Genomic DNA, 13,345 nt, shown 5'->3' on the forward strand with positions numbered 1-13,345 from the left:
TGTGTGTGTGTGAGAGAGAGAGAGAGAGAGAGAGAGAGAGAGAGAGAGAGAGAGAGAGAGAGACTACTAATCTAGTGGTAAAATGACATTTTCAAGAAATGGAAGAGAGGGAGAGAAAGTTGAATTTTCAGCTTCCTCTACACTTGGCCCAGAGGACAGGAGGTCAGTGCTGAGCAGCCTGAGCTGCACTTAGCTCTCAGAAACCGGAAGTGACTGGCCAATGAAACCTCACTGGAAGCCCGGGAGTTACCAGTATCTAGAGGCTTGCCACGCTCTGGAAAGAGGAAGGTGCACAAGCAGCTCTCTCCAGCGCGGCCACTGTCCTACCAACTCTATCAGAACTCTGAGGTGTTGGTGTTGGCCAGCTTCCTGAGTGCGGGGCAGTAAGCTGTAAGGCGGGACATCCGTTTAGGGGTCAGAGATCAAAGCACCTTCAGAAGCTGTCACAGGATGCAGTGTGGCTGACCTCACAGGTACAGGTCAGGCTATCAAAGCTCAGTTCTGACTGTGTCAGAAGCTCTGTGTCTGCTCTGCCTGCTGGCTGGCGCCTCTTGACTGGAGCCTCATTGGTGGACTCCTGCACTCCTAGTTCACAATGGCGTCGACCAAGGCCACGTCTTCCAGTTGACTTGTAGTGAGGAGAAGAAGATGGACCCAGGGTAGATGGTGGGACAGGGGCTCGATCAGGCTTCTGGACCTCACCAACTGCGGCATCTGACGGTTGCCTGTAGCTGCAAGCAATCTTACTGCCAGTGGCTCTAGGCGGAAGAGTGTGTGAGACCTGGCGAAGCCGGAGGCGCCTCTGTCCCTGAGGTTTTCTTGGTGCTTTGGTCACGCGCCTGGTGGTAAGCTCCTGACTGGCAGAACCAGTCTCTGTATGGTCCACAACTGCCTGATCTTGGCCACGTTTCCACAGTTCATATCGCTCAGGCTGCAGAATCCGCACAAAGACATCCATGGAGAAGCTCACCCTGGCCTCCCCACAGCTGCACTGAGTCGCTACCTTCCCATAGTCGATCCACCTTGGGGTGGCGAAATTGATGGCCTCTGCGCAGTTGAAGCCGTGATTGAAGCCAGCGTGATAGCCATAGGGAAAGGTAACCATGAATTCCCCAGCCTCCTGCGTCATGCGTCCAAAGGGGATGCCATTCTCCTTGAGCACAGTGGGGGAGATGAGTGCCACCTTGTGCCTCATGAAGGCCTGGCAGCCCTGGGAGCTGCCCGGGAACAGCTGTCTGGCCAGGTGCTCCAGGCGTCCGCCATGCTCAGGGGGCACCGCGTACCACGTCTTGGGCTGCCCAAAGTGCAGGTAATTGATGCTGTACAGGTCCATGTCCTCCGTATGCCACGCGAAGGTGGTTTTCCACATGCCAAAGTAGAGGTAGGGCGTGTTGACGCCCTCAATCACAATGCCGCATTCTTGTTCTAACAGGTCCTGAATTGTTCCCAGGTGTCCCACGTTCCAGTTTTGAGTTTTCCCATCAAACAGGGAGCCGCTGACATCTGCACCGTAAATTGGTGACTCATAGAGGCGATTCTTCCAGTATTTTCTCTCCAAATCTTCAAAGTTCAGGTGTGGCGGGGTCCGGTATTTTTTGCTGTTGGCCAGGTCACGGTACTGCCCCACTGTCATGGCTTTCTTCTTCTTATGGAATTGAGTGAACACACCTGCACGGCCAGACACCACTTGCTGCAGGGGAGTGCCTATTACCATGTCACTGACGTCCTCATAGGACTGCCGGGCTCTCCATTCTTTGGGCGGAATGACTTTGGCCAGTCCAGCTCGGTGTGCCCCTTGGGACTCCATGTAAGCGATGTATTTGTCAAAATCATTAAACTCTTCTTTGCTGGGACGAAATATCATTATGCTGCAGCTCGGATTCTGAGCGCAGTTGGACTTAGACTTCATAGCTTCAATTTAAACACCAAACTCTAATATACACACAGGATTGAGGGGGCAAGATTCTTTGAAACAATGAATTACTGTGGGTGTGCTGCAGCAAAACTCCAGCCAGCTTCTGAGACTGTGCCAGGAGCAGCCTGCCTTAGGTGTCCTGACACACTAAGAGCCAGCGCTCCGGGCAGGCGTCAGCTCACTCCAGCCTCTGAGGGGTCGCAACCTCTGCCGTGTTCCTCTTGTCGTCTACGGGATTGCTGGTGCAGCAGAATGTTGTCCTCGGAGAAGTGACTAAAACAAACTCTGCAAGAATAAAGTTTGAGATGTTGAGTAAAGGCCCCGGGAAACTGAAAGGAAGCACTCAATTCAGAAGCTGGCCCTTTGCACTCTGCCAGTACAGTGCTGATGAAGGTGTGGCTGGGAAGCAGATCCTGGGCGATTCTCGTCCCCACCCAGGGAAAGTGATGCAGTCAGTCTAGACATCTCTGTGACAGTGTTTCTAGAACTGAACATGGGCGTGTACTATGATCCATCATAGAGTTGCAGAAAATGCTCATGCCTAGACAGTGAGTGCTGGTAATACTGTTTCTGATGAGCACATTCTGCAAACAGCAAACTCCCACTGACAGTGGAGAGGACCCTGTTAGAAGTCTGTACAACAGAAGTCACCAAGCGGGAAGATGAGTGCTTTATATGGAACCAATGTTCTAAAGCTGATTTCAGGGTTTTCTAAGTGAAGAGGATGCCTATTGCATGCTCCATTTATGTAAGATTGGGATGAAACAAATAAATTTTTGTTCAGAGTCAGTGTGCATAGTCCACAGAGAAACAGAGATGGTTGTGGGTGAGAGCCTAAGATGGGATCTGCAGCTGCCAATCTGCTCTGACCCCACATGCTGCCTACCGCCTACCAGAATAGCTAGCTCATTGTGACCAGCTCTCCAGCTTGGATATCTTACAAATGTCTCTCCACTCACTAAAATAGTTCAGGAAATAAGCACTAAAGCCAAGGAAATGGGGATAATTGGATTAGAAGGAAAAGAGTGATTAAAATGAATCAAACATTGAATCGAAAATCTAGGGAATTAGAATTTGAAGAGCTTGTTAAGAAAAAGGTAAACTGGACAGTGGTGGTGCAAGCCTTTAATCCCAGCACTTGGGAGGCAGAGGCAGGTGGAGCTCTGTGAGTTCAAAACCAGCTTGGTCTAAAAGAACTAGTGCCAGGACAGGCTCCAAAGCTACAGAAAAACCCTGCCTTTAAAAGAAAAGAAGAAGAAAAGAAAGAAAAGAAAAAGGAAAAGAAAAAACTAAATACGGGTTATGAATTTCCTTAACTAACATTGTTTGATTTGATGGTCACGAAGATGTTTTGTACACCTGGTATTCCACGGACCAATGCAGGATGCAGAGCTATGGGTAAGAGCTGTCCAAATGTCTGAGAAAAGCAAGTGCTGGCGCTCAGTCAGGCCAGAGTTTCTCCATGGTTGTATAGCAGAGAGAGGGTCAGAGAGTGTTGGTGTCCAGATGGAAGACGAAGCACATGATAGATCACTTCATCTCTTCTATATAAGAAGAAAGGGAGAACATGGAGGCAGTCCAGAAGAAGACGCTATCTCATTCTCAGGCTATTGCCCCATCAGGTCAAGCATTTCTGCCACAGTCCTGGGAAAGGAGAGATGCAGAGCATGAGATTCTGAAAATGGTTTCTAAACTAACCACATTGTTTTGTATCTGTCTTGAGGTCTCCCCTAGTTTTTACTTTGCATTGTTACTGTTTCTTTCCTCTCCAACTCTCACCCCCAAACCCTTCTTCACTCTTCTCTTCCACCCCTTCTTAACCCCATCTTCCTCATTTCTCAACAGAATACTCTTCTCCTCTCCTGCAGCTCTCTTTAGGAATTATCACCTTGACCTAAATCGGCTGTGACCGCTGTTGTAAAAGTTTCATATCCTTCCAGCTCATAGCTGCTCCGTGGAGCTGGCCCTGTCAGCATTCCCGCTTTTTGAAGACTGTGATGTGGAGATGCTAGGAAACCCATTAGCTCGTGTCCTCAGGCTCAAGTTCCTTTCCGTCCTGTTGTCTTCCACACAGTATACTAGGAGCTTCACCGTGTGTCATGATATTTCCCGCGGATCTTAGGAATTTATTGTAGGTCCTTGGAACACTTTTATTAGAGATAGAATTAAACGAGGCCCCTTGGCCCACAGCATCCTGCTCCTTCCTCTTGGTTGCAGCCTGTCTCTCCTGCTATCCTCCCAGAAGCGGCTACTCCTTTCCTGAGCTGGTCTCTGCACCTCAACTCCTTACCTCAGTAACTCCCGTTCATCTCAGGACTTCAATAAGTTAGCAAACACTATCACCATTTTCTTTATTAAGGTACGGGTCATCAGCCTCTTTCATGGGTAATGCCATTTCCCTTTCACCTTTCTCCATACTACAATGTGTCAAAACTTCGAAGTTTGCATTCAAGAGTCTGGCCTCCCCCACCAGATGGCGCTCTAGGGGCTACACCTTATTCATGTGGGCATTTTGTGGACTACCTCTCCTTTCTCCTAGTCCTTGACCTCTCGGGCACTATCCCTCTTCTCTGGATTTCCTTTTGCTCCTCGGATTTTCTTTCTCTCCTCTGACCCCTCTCCACACACACACTCGACCACCACGCACCACAAAAGGGCAATCTTATCTCAAAGCTCAACTCTCATTCTTCTCAACTTTCTTCCTGTCGTGCTGTTGGCATTGGTTGGTGCTGGTTTGTCTGTCCCTTTTGTGTAACTCATCGCCACAGGCCCCTTACTAGTCACACTCTCACCTTGCTTCTCCTCCTTCCACTGAGGCCCTGAGAGTCAACTGTACAGGACAGGTGAGTCACTTCCCCTGAGACTCATTCTGGTGGACGTCTTCATTTACAACAAAGGTAACACGGCTGTGCTGTCACCACTGACTATTTCACCTCATTTTCCAGAGTCTACTGTGAGACCGAGGCCAGCTTCACCCTCAAGAAGTCTTCTTGTGCTCTTACCCTCCCCACAAGGAAGCTCAGGATGCTGCCTACTTTGTTTTCCTGCTGACAGCACTCCCCAAGTCAGTTCAACCAGCCTTGACGGTTAACTACTACCAACACTCCATGCATGCATCATGTGACAATCTTCATCTACTACCCATACTCCAGGCATCATGTGACAATCTCCCACCTATTACCCATACTCCAAGCGTCATATGATAATCTCCCATCTACTACCCATACTCCATGCATGCATCATGTGACAATCTCCCATCTTACTCCAAAGTTTTTATCTGAAAAGTCATCTATGTGACTAGAGATTCTTTCATGGGTAAAGTCCTTGCTGTGCAAACAGAGTCTTGATCCTCTGTACCCATGCACAAGTCAGCCATGGTGCTTTGTCTGCAACCCTAGAGCTGAGGAGGGGCAGAGACACGCAGGTGGGGGAGCGCTAGTCTAATCTAAACAACCAACTCTGGGTCAGTGAGAGACTCTCTCTCAAAAAACAAGATGGAGAGACACCTGAGATGAACTTCTGACCTTCCACATAGGCACATAAAAACAAGCGCACACTCATATGCGTGCACTCACATGTGTCACACCCAGGCATTCAAAAGACACACATGCACGCACACACACACACAATTCAAAGATTTTATAAATTTCTTTGATATACACACACACACACACAATCAGTTTTAAATTTATAGGCAAATATTTCATTAGTCTGAAAACATGGTCTGAAAAAGGTGAGGTAATTTGAAAGGAGACTTAAATACCACACTGAGGATCTTTTCTCTAAGATATGATAAAAATGCTTGCTAGTAACACGAGTACCAATTTCTAACTGAATTTTGACTTGAATATGCTTTAAGCTAGGCTTGTAGAGTTTTCTAAACTACATTTGTAAGGGTTCTAGAAAGAGTAAGGAAATGTGTCTCTGTATATAGTCTTAAAATTCTGTATATCCCAAGGCAATAATCTGTTTTTGCAAGTTTAGTCTATGCTCACGAAAGAATTGCCTAGAATCTGCCAATGATAGTTACAGCAATCCTTCAGTACCAAATCTAAAATGGTCCCCTTTACAGTGAGCCTGGCCTCTGGCTTCTCTGAAGTAGAGCCCACAGGACCAGTAGAGAACACCTGTCACAGCAGACTATCTGGTCCATGCAGTCCTGATTACACAGTCTTCACCAAAGAGACTGGATGGTTCTGACACCTGAAGGAAAGTATTTGATCTCATCCGTGTTAAAAACATAATTGACATCTTAACTTTAGGATTTCTGGAAATTAAAAAGTCATTGCTCCACATCCTTTAAAACAATGCCGTCAGTCAGCCAGATTGCTCAGAGGGCAAGGCACCTGCTGCACAGACCTGTGCTCCATCTCCAGGAGCCACCTGGTGAAGGGGAGAGCCCAAATTGCCCCCTAGTCTCCACACATTCTGCACTATGGCACATCTTCCCTGGAACCCTCCACACAGAATAAACTTAAGTAAAAAACAATGATGCCTACACTGTGGTGTGTGTGTGTTTTAAAGGAGAGAAGATAGAAATGAAGTATTAATAACCTGTTCTGCTACAGTCATAGCACGGATTATAGGAAGAAAACCTTTGTCTTTCATGTTCTTTACTAGTTCCACATCTATTGCTTAAATGGGATGACTGGATTGCTGGTACTATGCCTCAGATATTAGTCACCATTTCCTTAGACAGCGTCATCTTTCTTAAATGGGATGACTGGATTGCTGGTACTATGCCTCAGATATTAGTCACCATTTCCTTAGACAGCATCATCTTTCTTGACCGTTTACTTATTCCATAGCTGAAAACATTCTATAGAAATGAATGACTCATCTCTTCTCTCATTGGACAGTTATTTGTTCACAAGTCCACAATTATTACCAATCACATGCAAATATTAACCTCAGTTCCAAGTACCTGAAACAGCACATCCAGTAAAATATTGAAGTTCCTCAGAGCACATACTTGTTGATGAAATGACATCCTTGTAGCATTATTTTTAAGAATTTTAGCACATAGTGCCAAAGCTTTTCTGTAAGAAATGATCATTCCCCAATGTTGCAAATTTATTTTTTAAGTCTTTCACTACTTGGTGAAATGTAAGAAGTTATAATTTACATTTCTTGGATCACCCTGGAGATAAAAACTTTTCACTAATGTTAACCTTTGGTTCTCATCTTATTACCTCATTCTTTTGTCCATTTTTTGCTAACAGTAGTGTTAGCAGACCTATTTATATGAACATTTTACATATAACTTAAACATGTTCACTTTACGGCCTTTGTTAGATGTATTAACAGTTCTGCCTATTTGGCATATTTCTTATATTTCTTTAATTCCAATGAAGTTAAAATAATTAGTGTATATTTAATATCTTATATTATATATTCTGCCCCATGTAAACACATGGAAGCATTGCCTTAAGCTTTTTTCTTTTTATGTGATAATAATTCTTTCTATCCTGGGGCTTAATCTTTAAGACTGTTTTGTGGGTCCTGGTATAGCTGACTCCATGTTCTTTATGGATGAGCTATCTGTGCTGCTGTAGTGGTTTCATTTAGTCTGGCTCTCTCCTTTGCCCCAGAGGAGATTCTCTCCCAATGTCCTTAAACTTGACTAGTCTGACAACCCAGGTTATCTTAATGAAGTTTTCAAGTTTCTTCTCTGATGACTTCTCCTGCTTTCCTCTTCTGGGCATCGTCTGTTAACTGACGCTGGAATGCCTGTGGGTTGAGCCCTGGGATATCTTTTTATTTCTCCCAGTTCTCTAGTTTTCCTTAATTGCTGTACTGCATCTTCTGAGATTTTTTTCTTATCTTCTTATAGTTTTCTTTTGTTGAACTTTTGATTTGCGATAGATCATTCCTGTTGTCTTAGTTTTTATTGCTTCTGTGGATTCCCCTTTTCATATTGATCTTGCTTTGCAGACACATTTATCTCTTAAAAATGTTAAAATATCAATGGTTTTTAGAGTTTTGTTCCTTGATATAGTCTCTTTGAAGAGGGTGCTTGTATCTTGGTTTTGGTCTCTTACATGCATATCTAAATCATTCTCAAGCCTGTTCTCCAAAATATACAAAGAAGGGCTGGAGAGATGGCTCAGTGGTTGAGAGCATTACCTGCTCTTCCAAAGGTCCTGAGTTCAATTCCCAGCAACCACATGGTGGCTCACAACCATCTGTAAAGAGGTCTGGTGCCCTCTTCTGGACTGCAGACATGCACACAGACAGAATATTGTATACATAATAAATAAATAAATAAATATTTAAAAAATGTATACAAAGAACTCCAGAAACTAGATATCCAAATAGCAAATAATCCAATTTTTAAAATGGGGTATAGATCTAAAAAGAGAATTCTTCAACAGAGGAATCTCCAATGGCCAAAAGGCACTTAAGAAACAGCTCAACATCCTTAGCCATCAGGGAAATGCAAGTCAAAATGACTTTGAGATACCCTCTTACACCAGTCTGAATGGCTAAGATCAAAAACACTAATGATATCATATGCTGGAGAGGATGCAGAATAAGGGGAACACTCCTCCATTGCTGGTGGGAGTGCAAACTTTTACAGGCACTTTGGAAATCAGTATGGCAGTTTCTCAAAAAACTGGGGTTAATCTACCTCAAGACCCAGCAATACCATTCTTGAGCATACACACAAAGGATGCATATCCATACCACAAGGATATTTGCTCAACTATGTTCATAGCAGCATTATTTGTAATAGCCTGAATGTAGAAACAACCTAGATGCCCCTCAACCAAAGAATGGATAAAGAAAATATGGTACATGGGTACAATGGAGTACTACTCAGCAATAAAAAAAAAAAACCAAAAAAACAAAAACCAATGACATCTTGAAACTTGCAGGCAAATGGATGGAACTAGAAAAAAGCATCCTGAATGAGGTAACCCAGACACAGAATGACAAACATGGTATGTACTCACTCGTAAGTGGATATTAGACATAAAACAAATGATAACCAGCCTACAGTTCACAACCCCAGAGAAGTTAGGTAACAAAGAGAACTCTAAGGGAGACATACATGCCCCCCCACCGGCAAAGGAAAGTAAATAAGATCTCCTTAGTAAATTGACGGTATGGGGGAGAGGAAGGGGATAGAAGGTGGGGAGAGGTGAACATTTAGGTTTTAGAAGATCAAGTTGGGAAAAGGACAGAGAGGGAGAGCAAAGGAAGCGATACCTTGAAAGAGAACCTTGGTGAGGTTAGCGAGAAACCAGGCACTAGGAAAACTCCCAGGAAACCACAAGGATGACCCAGCTAAGAATCTAAGCAGTAGTGGAGAAGGCACCTTAACTGCCCTTCCCCTGCAATCAGATTGATGACTACCTTATCATCATAGAACATTCAACAAGCAGATGCATGCAGATGGAAGCAGATGAAGAGATTCATAGCTAAGCACTGGCCAAACTCCTGGAGTCCAGTTATAGAGAGAGGAGCGATATGAGCAAAGGGGCCAAAACCATGATGGGGATACCCATAGAAACAGCTGACTCCTCTGAATGTGGGTGACAGTTGTGTGGCATGGGTAGTTTGTGGGGCCACTAGCAATGGAACCAGTATTTATCCCTTGTGCATGATCTGGCTCTTTGGTGCCTATTTCCTATGGAAGGCTACCTTGCTCAATCAATTTTTTTTTTTTGTTGTTTTTTGTTTTTCGAGACAGGGTTTCTCTGTGGTTTTGGAGCCTGTCCTGGAACTAGCTCTTGTAGACCAGGCTGGTCTCGAACTCACAGAGATCCGCTTGCCTCTGCCTCCCAAGTGCTGGGATTAAAGGCGTGCGCCACCACCGCCCGGCTCTTGCTCAATCTAGATATAGGGAGGAGGGCCTTGGTCCTGCCTCAAGTGATGTGACAGACTTTGTTGACTCCCCATGGGAGGCCTCATTCTCTCTGAGGAGTGGATGGGGGTGGGGTGGGAAGAATGTGGGTGAAGCAGGAGGACTGGAGGGAGAGGGGACTGGGATTGGTATGTAAAATAAGATTTTTTTTCTTAAAAAAAAAAGTATTATGGAAAAAAAAAGTCATCCTCAAACAATTTGCAGTCCTTGGTTAGTTCCAGAGCAGGAAAGCTGCCTGGAAACTTGGGGGCATGTGGGCTCATTTCCAACAGTACTTGCCTGCTTGTTTCCTCTAGGCTGGCCATATTCAGCAATGAAGGGTCTCCCAACTTCTCTCCTGGAGGCAACAGGTCTAGCAGAGGGAAAAGAGCAGTTCAAACTTCCATTATCTGACTTGTAGAAATTCCCCTAACTTTGCATACTCCAGCTCAGAAACTAGCTTTTCTCCTGCTGTAGAACACAAGCTGTAGCCTTCTGCTCTGACTGACAATGTCCTAGATCTCAGAGAAAAAGTCTCATTTCTAGAGGTGCCTTCTACAATGGCATAGTAACGCCCTCAGGTCCTGTAGAGAGAGCTGTGTTGCTTGACTTTCCTGATAATCGAGGTGAGGACTCTTCTGTAGGATTTTACAAATCAGCATGTCTTTCTCCATCTCATTTCAAATGTCCACATGCTGTCACTGTCGGCTATCTTATCTGTTTTATGTTTTAGTTCCTTTGAAAGTTTGTCAGAATACAAATCCTGTTATTGTCACTTCAAGTCAGTTTGGTAAAATAAAAAAAAATGATGGCACTTAAATTCCTGTCTTCATGGCTTCCCCACTCAGATGCATTGGTGTATGTGTCTCTGTCTGAGTCACTGGCTCATGTCAAATACTCCTGGCCATCATCCCTGACTCCATGGTCTCTTCCTCTCTCTCACTTCACTTCCTTCTCCCTTCCCCAAAGTCTCAAGTCCTGCATTCCAAGCCAAACTAAGACTTTGCTGCATGAAATATTTCTCTACTAGTCCAAGGTCTGGGTGAAGTTCTGTCCTCCATAATCCATGGTTACTATTTAGCAGTTGCTTACTAAGCACTGAAATGGGAGCTCCCAGAAGGCAGTCTGCTTGGCAGGCAGCGTTCACCTCCAGTGGTCACAGAAGGCAAGGAATATATCAATTCTAGAGATGTGTTTCTTTGTTGAAGGCACAGGGCCTGTTTCTGTTCATAAACCTTGGTGATCCATTCCTCATAAGCTGCCAGGGAAAGGGAAAGCAGAAAGGTGGCTGGCTCTTCCTGTATGCTTGTGCCCCTAAACGCCACTATTCTCTGCAGCCATTCAAGTCAAGAGTGTACAGGAAGTATGGGTATAAAGACATATGCATAGCAGGAAGAATCAGTAGAGGTTATATCGTGACATAAATCCTGAAGACAAGGAACTGGCCTTTAAATTCAGCGATGTAAGTGTCACATTATGACTTCAGTGTGGCCTAAGATAACCTGGGCATGGTATTACCAACTTCATCTTAGTTCCTTTCTGGGGCATGAGAACTGGGGTGGTAACAGTTGTACCAACTACAAAGATCCCTCCTTACAAAGATACACCATTCAATGAAGAAATTACTTTGAATAATAAATTTTAGATACACTCCCCGAATGAGTCTGCAACAACACTGTAACACAATCTCTCTTTACCTTAAACTACAGTGAATTTTACAGCCTCCAACTGAGATAACCCTCATCCATCCATATCCTCTCCTTCATTCCTGTTCCCAGAAGCCAGTTTCTTGTGTAGTTTAGCTATTTCTTCTGCTTTTCATGTGCTTTTCAACTTTTCAATTTTAGTTATCATGAACACATACAATAAAAGCTGTAAGATCTATTTTGTGATGTCTCTTCCCAACTCACATAGATTATTTCTGCCCCCCTTAGCTCTATCAAATTTTCAGGTTAAAGTACTGAATCTTCAGCAAATAAAATTAGCCACAGCTGATTTGTGCATTGAACAATGACGTCATTGCTGCTTGTTTATAAAAATTTAATATTTTCTCCTTTGTTTGTTTTATACACACTCATTCTGATTCATTTTTAGAAATTTAAATCAAAATGCACAAAGAAAACTGGTTACTGAAGCAATTTCTCTCTTCCTGGAGGCCACGTTTGCTTGGAGCTGACACTTCCATCCTCTGCATCCAGGGATTACCATTCCACTATGACAGCTCCCTCAGGCTCCTTCCTTGTGTGCACACTTGCTTCAGCAGGGGTCTTCCATGAAGTCACATCCTGAGAGACTCATTAGAGATGAAGGATCTCCAGAAGGGGTTTGAAACCTGCATCCGGGAAGAATACCCAACAATCTGTACTGGGTATTCATAAATTCTTCTCTTACCAAAGGCACCAAAAATGCTGAGCAAAAGTCATTTCCCACTAGAATTCATGTCGTCATTGCCTCTGCAAACTTACCCCATCTATCACAAAGTACGTGGCAAAATGCATCTAGAAGGTCTTGCTAAGTCAATGTCTACCATCTTTGCTGCAATAGATGCTGTGTAAGGAATTCCAGATTCAGCTCTAGTAAGGCAGGGATCATGTCAAAAGTTTCTTAACTATAAACAAGAACTTTAAAGTTATTGGATATATATATAAATAACACAACTGTTTGCTAGAGTTTGGATATGTAAAAATATCTTTGCTCTATGTTCTTGCTTTCCTTTCAGAATTCTGAAGGCATTTTATTGACTTCTCAAAATACAAAACCAACCGGTTTGCTAATCCTTTTAATAAATTCTGTTCCAATCCTGTGCTCACTTTTAGAATATTCCTCTGGTCATTTTCTGCAGTTTCATTAAGATGTGTATGATGAGTCTGATCAGTCATTGCTCTAGGCATGACTTACACAAATTATGTAATTATTATGTTCTGCTTTGCCGTGAAACAAAAACCTTGTCATTTTTTTTCATGTGCTCTCTCCCACTCCGTTTCTCCTTTCCATCTTCACCTGAGCCATCATTTGGACCCCACACCTCATGACTGAGCCCCTAACTTTATTACCTGTCTCTTTTCAACATCTTGTTCTTTTGTTATTAGCCAATCTCCTATCATCTTCCAGTTCCGGAAACCACTGTTGTTGTGTGAATGCTCACTGTAGATAATTGCTGCAGGCTTTCTCTTCTCTTTGAGAGGATTGGTTTGCTTTTGGGTTTCATTTGCTCTCTTCACTGCATTTTTTCTCTAGTTTCCCTGTATCAAGTTTAAGAAGCAGGCACCAACTAAGTAACTGCTGTGTTTGCTATGAGTGCTCTAGTAAAACCTAGTCATTTCCTTTAGAGACGGGGACACTGGAGATATCTAAAGGTGAGTCTAATTAAAAGACTTGAAATTTATACTTTTTTTGAGACAGGGCAGGGTATGTTTACACAGCCCTGGCTGATCTAGAACTCAGAGATCCACACACCTCTGCCTCCCAAGTACTGGGATTAAAGGTGTGCCACCATGCCCAGCTAAACATTCTTAAATTAGTAACTGGGGCCAGGAATTTGTGCTATCCAAGAGTTTTTTGTTTGGAGTTTTTGTTTTGTT

The 13,345-nt window shown here is 43.8% G+C and overlaps 1 protein-coding gene across 1 annotated transcript; it reads right to left on the reverse strand.

Moving 5' to 3' along the window:
- Nucleotides 1–433: 433 nt before the first annotated feature.
- Nucleotides 434–1,912, reverse strand: Kdm4d (lysine demethylase 4D). The gene has a single exon (XM_057766817.1). It carries the CDS (start codon nucleotides 1,907–1,909, stop codon nucleotides 434–436), a length of 1,476 nt encoding a protein of 491 aa, XP_057622800.1. The 5' UTR covers nucleotides 1,910–1,912.
- Between the last annotated feature and the right edge of the window lie 11,433 nt (nucleotides 1,913–13,345).

This window comes from Chionomys nivalis, chromosome 4 (genome assembly GCF_950005125.1).
Source record: "Chionomys nivalis chromosome 4, mChiNiv1.1, whole genome shotgun sequence".
In the NCBI taxonomy this organism is placed as follows: domain Eukaryota; kingdom Metazoa; phylum Chordata; class Mammalia; order Rodentia; family Cricetidae; genus Chionomys; species Chionomys nivalis.